Raw genomic sequence first — 13,368 nt, forward strand, 5'->3', positions numbered from 1 at the left:
TCCTACCTAAGACAATCGCCCAAAAAAAAAAAAAAACTATGGCTCTTAGAATATGGAGACACTAAAACATGATTTTCTTTTTTTCTTTTTGTTTCAAAAATGATATTATTGTGTAAAACTTAAATTAAAAAAATCGACATATTAGGTATCGGCGCGTCCGTAACGACCGGCTCTATAAAAATATCAAATGACCTAACCCCCAAGTGAACACCATCAAAAAATGTAAATAAAACTGTGCTAAACATTTTTTTGTCACCTTACATCACTAAAAGTGCAACACCAAGCGATCAAAAAGGCGTATGCCCCCCCAAAATAGTACCAATGTAACTGTCATCTCATACCGAAAAAAATTAGCTCCTACATAAGACTGTCGCCCAAAAAACAAACCAAAAAAAACTGCGGCTTTCAGAATGTGGAGCGATGTGCTAATGTGAGCTGAACCTAACTAGCCTATTCCTACTTTTATCTATGCCCCCATTACGCCAGAAATATAACTTTTATAATATGCAAATTAGCCTCTGGCCACGCCCTGCTACACTAGATTGACAGGGCCAGGCAGCCTTCACCTCCATCTGCAGGCCCTTGGGAAATCTCGCGCCGTTCTGTATTAGGCGCAGTGAGGCAACCGGCGAGCGCCCTTCACTCATTGCACCTACGCCAAATACTGAACAGGTTGGCGCAGGCGCAAGATTTACTGTAGGAGACCAACGCTGCCTGGCCCTGTCAATCTAGTGTAGCAGGGCGTGGCCAGAGGTGGGAGAACGGAGGCGCTAGGAGCAGGGGCAACGACCCCCCACCCCGCTCCTAGAGGCTAATTAGCATATTATAAAAGTTATATTTCTGGAGTAACGGGGGCATAGATAAAAGTAGGAATAGGCTAGTTAGCTAATGTCAGCTAGTTTATTAGGGTTAATTCTGGTGACAGAAACCCTTTAAATACAAATGTATGCGGCCGGGTGCAAGCTGTGTGATAGAGACGGCACCCGCGTTTCAGCGCGATCCCTGTCATTGAGGCCAGGTGTCAGCTGTATCACACACGGCCTACATTTGTATTTAAAGTATAACTGTCATATTTTTTTTATTTTTTTTTTGGGAGTATTGGATTGTGGTGATTAACCCCTTAAGGACTCAGCCCTATTTCACCATAAGGACTTGGCCATTTTTTGCAAATCTGACCAGTGTCACTTTAAGTGCTGATAACTTTAAAACGCTTTGACTTATCCAGGCCATTCTGAGATTGTTTTTTCTTCACATATTGTACTTCATGACACTGGTAAAATGAAGTAAAAAAAATTAATTTTTATTTTAAAAAAAAATACCAAATTTACCAAAAAAATTAAAAAATTGGCAAATTTCCAAGTTTCAATTTCTCTACTTCTATAATACATAGTAATACCTCCAAAAATAGTTATTACTTTACATTCCCCATATGTCTACTTCATGTTTGGTTCATTTTGGGAATGATATTTTATTTTTTGGGGATGTTACAAGGCTTAGAAGTTTAGAAGCAAATCTTGAAATTTTTCAAAAACCCAATTTTTAGGGACCAGTTCAGGTCTGAAGTCACTTTGCGAGGCTTACATAATAGAAACCACCCAAAAATGACCCCATTCTGTAAACTACACCCGTCAAGGTATTCAAAACTGATTTTACAAACTTTGTTAACCCTTTAGGTGTTTCTCCAGAATTAATGGAAAATAGAGATACAATTTCAAAATTTCACTTTTTTGGCAGATTTTCCATTTTAATAATTTTTTTCCAGTTACAAAGCAAGGGTTAACAGCCAAACCAAACTCAATATTTATGGCCCTGATTCTGTAGTTTACAGAAACACCCCATATGTGGTCGTAAACAGCTACCGTATACGGGCACACGGCAGGGCGCAGAAGGAAAGGAATGCCATACGGTTTTTAAAAGGTAGATTTTGCTGGACTGGTCTTTTTGACACCATGTCCCATTTGAAGCCCCCCTGATGCACCCCTAGAGTAGAAACTCCATAAAAGTGGCCCCATTTTAGAAACTACGGGATAGGGTGGCAGTATTGTTGGTACTAGTTTAGGGTACATATGATTTTTGGTTGCGCTAGTTTACACTTTTTGTGAGGCAAGGTAACAAGAAATAGCAGTTTTAGCACCGTTTTTATTTTTTGTTATTTACAACATTCATCTGACAGGTTAGATCATGTGATATTTTTATAGAGCAGGTTGTCACAGATGCGGCGATACCTAATATGTATGCATTTTTTTTATTTATGTAAGTTTTACACAATGATTTCTTTTTTGAAGCAAAAAAAAATCATGTTTTAGTGTTTCCATAGTCTGAGAGCCATAATTTTTTCAGTTTTTGGGCGATTACCTTGGGTAGGGTATGATTTTTGCAGGATGAGATGACTGTTTGATTGGCACTATTTTGGGGTGCATATGACTTTTTGATCGCTTGCTATTGCACTTTTTGTGATGCAGGTGACAAAAATTGGTTTATTTAGCACAGTTTTTTTTTTTTTTACGGTGTTCATCTGAGGGGTTAGGTCATGTGATATTTTTATAGAGCCGGTCGATACGAACGCGGCGATACCTAATATGTGTACTTTTTTTTTTTTTTTTTTTACCAATTTTTTTTTTTTTACTTTATTTGGGGAAAATGACATTTTTGTTTATTTTTACTTGAAACTTTTAATTTTTGGGGGGGAAAACTTAATTTTTTTCAACTTTTTTTTTCACTTTATTTTTTGTCCCACTTTGGGACTTGAGCTTTTGGGGGTCTAATCCTTTACAACGCATTCCAATACTTCTGTATTGGAATGCATTGGCTGTATGAGTAATACTGTGTGTATTACTCATACAGCTTCCGGCCTGTGAGATCCAGGGGCTGGATCTCACAGGCACGTCACAGGAAGGCAGTGGCGATGCCTCAGGAAGGCACCGCACTGTCTTCCATGCGATCGGGTACCCCCCTACAGCCGCATGGGGACCCGATGGCACCGCCGATCGCTGCCGCACCAGGTAAAAGCCGCAAACCGCAGGTCTGAATTGACCTGCGGTTTGCGGCGATCACAGATGCGGGGCACTGTTACTGGCTAGTGAGGGCAGGCGGGATTAGCCTCAGGGTGAGGGCAGTGGCGGCCATCTTAACTGAATAGTGAGATTGCAGTTTTATGCAGACTGGTTGCTAAGGGCTGAATCTTATTAAATATGGGGTAAGTCAGTCTAATAGTAACTGATTCTGGAATATCATGTTATGCATTCCACGTTCCATAAAATGCGGAAGCAAATTGAATCAAAATGTTGGTATTGTGACTAGGGATCGACCGATTATCGGTTTTACCGATATTATCGGCCGATATTGAGGATTTTGAACGTTATCGGCATCTATTTTGCCGATATACCGATAACGTATTGGGAACACAGAACGCGCTGCTCTCAGCGCGTTCTGTGTTCCCTCCGCAGCACAGGGGAGAAGGAAGCAGTGTCTCCTTCCCCTGTGATGCTGCTGCCGCTGCCGCCAATGGCAGGAGAGGAGACAAGAGGAGGGGAGGGGCTGTGGCCGCTGCGCCACCAATGAAGATGAGTCTCATTAATTCATATAAAGGAGGCGGGAGCTGGCTGCAGAATCACATAGCCGGCTCCCGACCTCTATAAACGGCAGTTGCGGTCTGCGGTAGTTAACCCCTTAGGTGCCGTGGATCGCAGCTACCGCTCATAGAGATCGGGAGCCGGCTATGTGACTCTGCAGCCAGCTCCCGCCTCCTGTATGTGAAAGAGAGGTATCTTCATTGGTGGCGCAGTGCGCCCCCTCAAGCCCCCTAGTATTAATCATTGGTGGCGCAGTGCGCCCCCCACCCCCATCCCAATAGTAAAAACATTGGTGGCGCAGTGCGCCCCCCCCCCCCCCCCCCCCCCCCCCCAGTATTAATCATTGGTGGCAGTGGCCACAGGGTCCCCTCCTCCTCCGATCGGAGCCCCAGCAGTGTAAGCCTGGGGCTCCGATCGGTTACCATGGCAGCCAGGACGCTATTGAAGCCCTGGCTGCCATAGTCAGTAACCTTGCTGCTGTGTGCACAAAGCACAGAGCAGCAGGGACAGTGTGAGCTCCTATTCACCCTGATAGAGCTCTATCAGGGTGAATAGGACAAGGGTTCTAGTCCCTATGGGGGCTAAAAGTTAGTAAAAAAAAAAAACCACAAAAATATTAAGTATAAATGAAAAAGATTTACAAAAAAAATAAAATAATAATACACGTTAACAATAAACATTAATTTTCAGCAGATTTGTGTAGGAAAAAAAAATTTTTCCTCAAAAATAAAAATACCCAGAATATCGGTATAAATTATCGGCTATCGGCCTGAAAGTTGACAAATTATCGGTATCGGCCCTAAAAAATCAATATCGGTCGATCCCGAATTGTGACAACCCTAATACAGAGCTTTGAATCCTCTTCATTTTCTATTATAGGAGTTGCCTAAAACAATTATGTATTCCAAGATCTTCACAGTTGGACAGCAAGTGCCTAGTGATGACGTCATTGCTCAGTTTAAACGCATCGTCAAGCAATATCTAACGCAGAACTCTGATAACGGTAAGTCCTGTTCTGAACATACAGCAGGTTGGGTATTTGGGCTGAGAATAACTTCTGCATGACTGGTAAAGGGTGGCAGTGTCCAATGATGCCAGATACGGTACATTCTACCCAAATCGGCCAGATCATTTAACCACCTGCCTAGTATTTGGAAGGTGTCCTGTGGGTGGTGGACTTGTGTTTCCAGCATATCCCACAGATGCTCAGATTGACATCTGGGGAATTTGGCGAACAAGTCATCACCTTGGACCTTTTGTCATCTTCCTCAAACCAAACCATTCCTGAACAATTTTTGCAGTGCGGCCTACTGAAAGAGGTCCCTGCCACTGGTGACTACTGCGGCCTTTAAAGGCAGGACTTGGTCTGTACGATATTCAGGAAATGTTCACACACCCAAAACACTGGCCTAGGTTTACTAATGTGGTCCAAAAATCTGTCTAAAAAGTGGGTTTCTACAGAATTTCTGACATGCCCGATTAGGCAGCGGGAATATGTGGGAAATGGGGCTGTTTCAGGCGTAGAAAAAGGTCTAAATGTAAGACAGCTAGGAAACGGTTTTACATTTAGAAGTGGCACTGGATGCGCCAAGGTCATCAAGAGACCTGCGCCTCTACATAACTATGGCAGATCCACCGCCAATGATGGGGCTTTATTAAGACCGGCGTGTAAAGTGGCTGCTTTAGTTGTATTTTTGGGACTGTGGTGACGTTCCTAATTTAGTGTGAGATTTTGTAGACTTTGCGGTATCAGTTTTTTTCTTCTAGTTAATTAGTCCGGCCAGGCAAATGGCTACAAGATGCAGCAGACAGGAGGTTAGGCTGGGTTGAGGGTGTTGTCATACACATGGCCAGTGCTGGTTATCTATGGTGCCTGTACGCAGGGCTGCAGTTGGCTCAGGCAGAGGAGGACACTGCACAGCTTCCGCCCTCACTCTTCCACGTCCTGACTGCAACATTTGCAAGTCATTCACATGATCTTGTCTCCCTGGCTGCTCAGCGCAGACCCCTTTCCTATGTGGTCTCCCCCTTAGGCTCCATTCAGACGTCCTTTGAATGGTCCGGTGTGGACCCATTCATTTTCAATGGGGCCGGAAAAGATGCGGACAGCACACAGTCTGCTGTCCGCATCCGCACTTCCTTTCCGCGGCCCCGAACTTCCAGTCGGCAGCTCTGCAAAAAAATAGAACATGTCCTATTCTTGTCCGCAATAGCGGACAAGAATATGCATTTTCTATTATAGTGCCATCCATGTGCACATGGACGGTATCCGTGTTTTGCGTATCCGCAAAACACTTACGGATGTGTGAATGGACCCTTAACATGAGATAACCAAGCAGTTGTAATTTCAGTTGTCCATACACATTTGTATTGTTCACCCAACGGCTATCTCTCCCGGCTTCCCCGATACACATCCAGCTCGACCGATAATGTCTGTATATGCGTTGGGCAGAGCGGAGAAAGCTGCTGTCGGGGAGACTCGGAAGCTTAACATAGAAACATAGAATGTGTCGGCAGATAAGGACCATTTGGCCCATCTAGTCTGCCCAATATACTGAATACTATGGATAGCCCCCGGCCCTTATCTTATATGAAGGATGGCCTTATGCCTATCCCATGCATGCTTAAACTCCTTCACTGTATTTGCAGCTGCCACTTCTGCAGGAAGGCTATTCCATGCATCCACTACTCTCTCAGTAAAGTAATACTTCCTGATATTACTTTTAAACCTTTGCCCCTCTAATTTAAAACTGTGTCCTCTTGTGGTAGTTTTTCTTCTTTTAAATATGCTCTCCTCCTTTACCGAGTTGATTCCCTTTATGTATTTAAAAGTTTCTATCATATCCCCTCGTCTTTCTTCCAAGCTATACATATTAAGGTCCTTTAACCTTTCCTGGTAAGTTTTATCCTGCAATCCATGTACTAGTTTAGTAGCTCTTCTCTGAACTCTCTCTAGAGTATCTATATCCTTCTGGAGATATGGCCTCCAGTACTGCGCACAATACTCCAAGTGAGGTCTCACCAGTGTTCTGTACAGCGGCATAAGCACTTCACTCTTTCTACTACTTATACCTCTCCCTATACATCCAAGCATTCTGCTGGCATTTCGTGCTGCTCTATTACATTGTCTTCCCACCTTTAAGTCTTCTGAAATAATTACTCCTAAATCCTTTTCCTCAGATACTGAGGTCAGGACTGTGTCAAATATTCTATATTCTGCCCTTGGGTTTTTACGCCCCAGGTGCATTATCTTGCACTTATCCACAATAAATTTCAGTTTCCAGAGTTCTGACCATTCTTCTAGTTTTCCTAAATCCTTTTCCATTTGGCGTTTCCCTCCAGGAACATCAACCCTGTTACATATCTTTGTGTCATCAGCAAAAAGACAAACCTTACCATCGAGGCCTTTTGCAATATCACTTATGAAGATATTAAACAAAATCGGTCCCAGTACAGATCCCTGTGGAACCCCACTGGTAACATGACCTTGTTTTGAATGTTCTCCATTGACTACAATCCTCTGTTGTCTGTTACTCAGCCACTGCCTAATCCACTCAACAATATGGGAGTCCATGCTCAATGACTGCAGTTTATTGATAAGTCTTCTATGTGGGACAGTGTCAAAAGCCTTACTAAAATCTAGATAAGCGATGTCTACTGCACCTCCACCGTCTATTATTTTAGTCACCCAGTCAAAAAAATCTATAAGATTTGTTTGACATGATCTCCCTGAAGTAAACCCATGTTGTTTTTCATCTTGCAATCCATGGGATTTTAGATGTTCCACAATCCTATCCTTTAATAGGGTTTCCATTAATTTGCCTACTATTGATGTCAGACTCACTGGTCTATAGTTGCTTGATTCCTCCCTACTACCTTTCTTGTGAATGGGCACGACATTTGCCAATTTCCAATCTTCCGGGACGACTCCTGTTACTAATGATTGGTTAAATAAATCTGTTAACGGTTTTGCCAGCTCACCACTAAGCTCTTTTAATAATTTTGGGTGTATCTCATCAGGCCCCTGTGACTTATTTGTCTTCACCTTAGACAGCAAACTTAGAACATCTTCCTCTGTAAAGATACATGCATCAAACGATTTATTAGTCATTCTTTCTAGTGGAGGTCCTTCTCCTTTTTCTTTTGTAAAAACTGAACAGAAGTATTCATTAAGGCAGTCGGCTAGCCGTTTATTCTCTTCTACATACCTTCCCATACAAAAGTACAATGTGTATGAAGGTCCCCAGAATCTGTTAGGGTGCACTTGCATGACGGTATGTTTTTTGCAATCCACAAAACACAGATCTTCAAAAAATACAGATGATGTCTCTGTTGCATCCGTTTTTTTGCGGACCCATTGTAGCAATGCTTATCCTTGTCCATAAAATTTTGCGGGGCAGCAGAACGGATATATGGATGCAGACAGCACACTGTGCTGTCCGCATTTTTTGTAGCCTTATTGAAATTAATGGGTCTGCATCTGATCCGCAAAAAAATTCCAGATCGGATACGGATAAAAAAATACGACCGTACTTCCAGACAATCTGCTGCTTGCTAGTGAAGGAGAGCATTGCATTTACATGCAGCGATCTCCTCCAGAGTATGGGGAGGAGCGATCACTAATGCCATACAGACTCGTTGTTTCCCAGCAGCCGATCGTGTGTACATAGCATGATCTGCTGTCAGACAATGATAATTTTTTTTTTTTTTTGTGTGCACAGACGTTCGGATTACCTAATGAATGAGCCTTTTGCTCGTTAATCGGGTAATCTGCAGTACATTCACACCGTCAGATAATCGCTAATGTGCGTCCTATGCATTAGCGATCTCTTTAGGACTCTCTGCCCTTGTAAAGGGCCTTTAAGTTTCCCCCATCTTTAGGATTAGTAAATCTGGGTCACTGTGTATTTGTTTGTGTAATGTGTTTGACATGCCACCAGATAACTTACCATTGACTTCACTGGGAAATACTCGCCCAGTGGGTGTTTTCACAATGCTGGTTTAAAAATTGCTTCAGAAGTGTTTTTGAGCCTGCCTTCCCCAATAAAGACAACGGGAAAGGGTAAGTTACCTTGATGAGTAGGAGGAGTATCCGGAGTGTACTTAGTGGTGGTTATGAGGCCAAAAATGACCTGTCCTTAGAGGCAGGTTTCTCTTTCCCTGATCTGCCACTGATTTTTGTGCTGTGCATTTGCCATGTGAACATAGCCTGAGGTAGTGGATGGGTGTAAAAGGAACATCTACATAAATGCCAGTGCCCAAGGTTTCCCATCAGAACATCACACTGCCTCCATTGTACGTCCTGGTGCCATCCCTTGCCAGATAAGTGAAGCCCATGTACCCAGCCATCCACACTCGTCATAAATTAGACGCATCTATGGCAGTCCTTGCGCCTTATGAAAAAACTATGCCAGTCCCTGGTTAGCATAGTTTTTTTTTTTTTTTTTTTTTTTGCCAACATGTTAACAGGTGTAAATGTTAGTAAATTTTCCAGGGCAGAAGTCCCGTCCCCCGATGCGTCCCCACCCAACTGGCAAACGCGGTGTTAATCCGGCCATGCGACTAAATATTGTCACACAGCTGGTTAAAAAGGGGACTTGCGACTATTTTTCGACTAAAAGACTCGCAAGTCCCTTAGTAAATGTGCTCCACCAACTTCAAGAACAGATTGCTCACTTGCTGCCTGGTATATCCCACTCCTTGACCGGTGCCATTGCCATGAGATAATCAGTGTTATTCACTTCACCTTCCAGTGGTTTGAGGCTGGGTTTCCAGATTCAGAGCGGTTTTGAATATATATATATATATATTTTTTTTTTTTTAAATCCACTCCTGATTTTGGCTTCACAAGCTGCATTAGTAAACCAGATCATGGAAACCCAGCATTATTGGTAAGGCTGAATAGTGTGTGCGCTTTACAGTTCAGGGTTCATGTACAAACGGTCATCAATAACATGGCAACAGACAAGTCATTAATTAGGACAACAGGAAGGAGCTTGCAATCTATGAGGAGATAGGGGTGACACAAAAGGTAGAAGTGCTTGTTTTGTACAGTGGTCCAGCCATCTTGGGAAAATAGGGGCGTAGATATGAAGCTGCATGAGCCGGTCACTAACCGATATCTGTAGTACTTATTGGTGCGGTGGAGAGTTTGGATGAGGATCAGGTTCACGAACTGATGATAAATGGGCTATATATATATAGAGAGGAGTTAGATCATGGGATGTGATAGGCCTCCCTAAAAAGATGTGTTTTTAGGGAGCGCCTAAAACTATGTATATTGTGATTTATCCTAATTTCTTGTGGTAGGGCATTTCAGAGAACTGATGCAGCTCAGAAGTCTTGAAGCCGAGAGTGAGAGGTTCGGATTATGGTGGATGTCAGCCGTAAGTCATTGGCTGAACGGAGAGCACGGGCAGTGTGGTAGACAGAGATGAGGGAAGAGATTCAGTTTCAGTTGGGGAAAGGACATGATGTTAGAGACGGCAGAGAGACAGTAACTGATTTTCTCTGATACATCAGGGGTGATGTTGGGGGATGAAGTGTATGGTTGTGTGTCATCAGCCTAGAGATAGTACTGGAAACCAAATCTGATGGTCTGTCCATTTGGGGCTGCGTGGAGAGAGAAGAGGAAAGGAACAGGACTGAACCTTGAGGCACCCCAATAGGAAGAGTAGAAGTGGAGCCAGCGAATGATACGCTGAAAGAGCGGTCAGAGAGATATGAAGAAAACCCTGAGAGGGCAGTGTCCTTTAGGATGATCTATTGGAGCATGGTGAGTAGGAGATAGTGGTCTACAGTGTCAAAAGCTGCAGAAAGGTCAAGGAGAATGAGGAGAGAGTATTCACCGTTGCATTTTGCTGCCAGGAGGTCATTCATAGGCAGTTTCTGTAAAATGTAAGGTGTGGAAACCAGATTGTAACGGATCAAGGAGAGAGTGAGCAGAGAGATATCAGATGAGGTGAGAATAGACTAGACGCTCCAGGAATTTAGAGATGAAGGGAATATTAGAAACTGGTCTATAGTTGTGCAGGACAGGCCAAGAGAAGGGAGCATGATCATAGTGGCTAGTGTCTTCATAATATAGGTTATTGTATCTTCTCAGGAGTGCCTTTCAAGAATGGCTCATAAAAGCATCATTTTTTTTCTCCTTCACAGATAAACTTGTTGGTGTACATTGTACTCATGGACTGAACAGGACTGGATATTTAGTTTGCAGGTGAGTGGAGTACTTGCCACCATAATTTTAGTTTCAACTTGATAGAATTGTATTGTTAGTGGAGTAATATCTGGCAGATGGTCCAGTTAAGCATTTAGGACGACCTCTCCTCCATGATTTATACCTTTTTGTGTCATTTAAATTCTCTCACAGTAACAACCAATCAAGCCACTTGAGGAGGAGGTTTTGGTGACCATAGACTGGCCAATAGCCATCTCTCACTACATGCACACTCCTCTTGTCCAATCATCCATGTCTCCTGAATGAGGAACACGGAGCAAGCCACTGCTATTCCCTACAGGCTCAGGGGAGACTTAGGAGGCCCCTATACACATTAGATGGTCTCCTGGTCCTACAAAATCACATTCTGCCGACATTAATGTGTATGGCCATCCTGATTTTGTGGGATGGCTAGAGCAGACTATTACCATATAGATTGACTCCTCTCTCCATCTAAGGCTCTGGCTACATTTCAGCGATGACTGCTAGTCTGAGCACTGATCACACTGAAGAAAATTTCTAATATATAGCGAAGAAGGACCGGCGCTCACTTTCTTGATATGAAGAGATGTTTATTCAAGGCATAATGGCATCATCAGTGACTAGTTTCGGCTCAAGCCTGAGCCTTTTTCAAACTTTTTCAAATTGCAGTTTGAAAAAGGCTCATGCTTGAGCCGAAACTAGTCACTGATGATGCTATTATGCCTTGAATAAACGTCTCTTCATATCAAGAAAGTGAGCGCCGGTCCTTCGCTATATACTAGTTAGACGCCTTTCCTGGACGCGTGCACCACGTGCAAACCGCAGTGCTAACCCATTTTCTTACCAAATTTCTAATATGTCACTATACCAGGGACTCACGTTCTTACTGCGTAAGGTGTGTGCGCACAACTGAATCTTGAAGCTCTTAGATGAGCTGTAGAATCATGGCGGTATTTACTGTGAGTGCACCTAGACACTGATGTAAATTTGGCGCATTTCTAGTGCAATTTGGTAGCTCGAGGTTTAGAAAAATCCATTGTGCCTAGCTCGCCAAGGTGGAGTGGATTCATTGGTAAGAGGTATGTCTTAGAGGAAAAAAGGCATGACCTAAAAAGCGCCACTTTGCAAAGTATGCCAACCAACGAGGTGCTGGATTTCTTTCTTTTCAAGTACATATGCCAACCAATAGTTGGTATAGAGCAGGGATCAGCAACCTTCGGCACTCCAGCTGTTGTGAAACTACAGTTCCCAGCATGCTCCATTCATTTCTATGAGAGTTCTTACAAGAGCAGAGCAAGTATGCATGCTGGGAGTTGTAGTTTAGCAACAGCTGGAGTGCCGGAGGTTGCCTACCCCTGGTATAGAGTCAGAGAGAAAGTGTCTATCCCTGCACCTGATTTATCATCCAGCCTGAGCCCCTGTGGTGAATCTGGTGCAGGTCTAGACCATTAGTCTAACCTTACTCCATCTACAGGGTTAGTAAATCTGCCCCTTTTTGTCTTTTAGGCTAAATGCACGCTCTCAGGATTGTGTTTGGATTTTCCATGCGGATTTGCGGGCATAAAATCTGCACCATATGGTCATGTACATTGTATTCTATGAGAAATTCAAATTCTCATGTACACAATGCGGATTTTAAAATCCACAGCATGTCAGTTTATTTTATTTTTCCTGACCGGGTTTTCTCTATTCACTTCGATGGGGAGAGTAAAATCCGCATAATCCATGCCAATTGATGCAGATTGTCTGCACGGATTTCAGGGCGGATTCTCCACACAAGAGTCCTGAACATGTGCGTTTACCCTTAGTCTCCAGTTCAGAGCATTTATTTTGCTATCTATCTTGTAGGTATTTGATTGATATGCTAAGCATGGATCCTTCTGAAGCCATAGAAAGTGAGTATATTGCACGTTACGTACACAATAATCTACGGAGATCATATGTGCCTCGTCCCTCCATTTACTGCAGGCTGCACAAAAACTGTACAAGCCGTCATCCCCTTGAATTCCTCGCTCTCAGCGTCCAGCATTGTATGGTCCTCACACTCTTCTGTCACATGAATTTACCTTACATGTAACAATTCCTGACCATCATGGTCATCTGAGCACCTAATTAGTCCCTTAGTAGGAGAGCCATAATATGGTGGATCACTTACTGCCTCTAGCGCAGGGCGGCAGTTTTGGAGGTGGGCTGCTCCTCTGACTTCCACCTGCTTGTGTTATGGTCCTTATAATTGGTCCTCCTGAACACCACCTTAGGCCTCATACACACGACCGTATTTTGTTTCAGTGTCCGTTCAGTTTTTTTTTTTGCGGATAGGATGCGGACCCATTCATTTCAATAGGTCCATAAAAAAACGCGGACAGCACACCGTGTGCTGTCCGCATCAGTATGTCCGTTCTGTTGCTCCGCAAAAAAAATAGTGCATGTCCTATTTTCTTCTCGTTTGCGGACAAGGATAAGCATTTTTACAATGGATCCGCAAAAAAAAACGGATGCCATACAGAACGTCATCCGTTTTTTTTGCGGATCCGCAATTTGCGTACCGCAAAACACATACGGTCGTGTGCACGAGGCCTTAGGGTAACGTGCTGC

At 43.3% G+C, this 13,368-nt stretch overlaps 1 protein-coding gene across 3 annotated transcripts in view; it reads left to right on the forward strand.

The window, feature by feature from the left end:
• DUSP11 (dual specificity phosphatase 11) overlaps window positions 1–13,368 on the forward strand; it is a 46,423-nt gene that overhangs the window by 16,877 nt on the left and 16,178 nt on the right. For all 3 annotated transcript variants that reach the window (XM_040414386.1, XM_040414388.1, XM_040414387.1), the window contains exons 4-6: window positions 4,452–4,575; window positions 10,731–10,791; window positions 12,622–12,668. In XM_040414386.1, coding sequence (XP_040270320.1) covers window positions 4,452–4,575; window positions 10,731–10,791; window positions 12,622–12,668 — 232 coding nt within the window. The remainder of the gene's footprint in view (window positions 1–4,451; window positions 4,576–10,730; window positions 10,792–12,621; window positions 12,669–13,368) is intronic.

The sequence above is a fragment of the Bufo bufo genome, chromosome 1 (assembly GCF_905171765.1).
Source record: "Bufo bufo chromosome 1, aBufBuf1.1, whole genome shotgun sequence".
NCBI classification, from domain to species: Eukaryota; Metazoa; Chordata; class Amphibia; order Anura; family Bufonidae; genus Bufo; species Bufo bufo.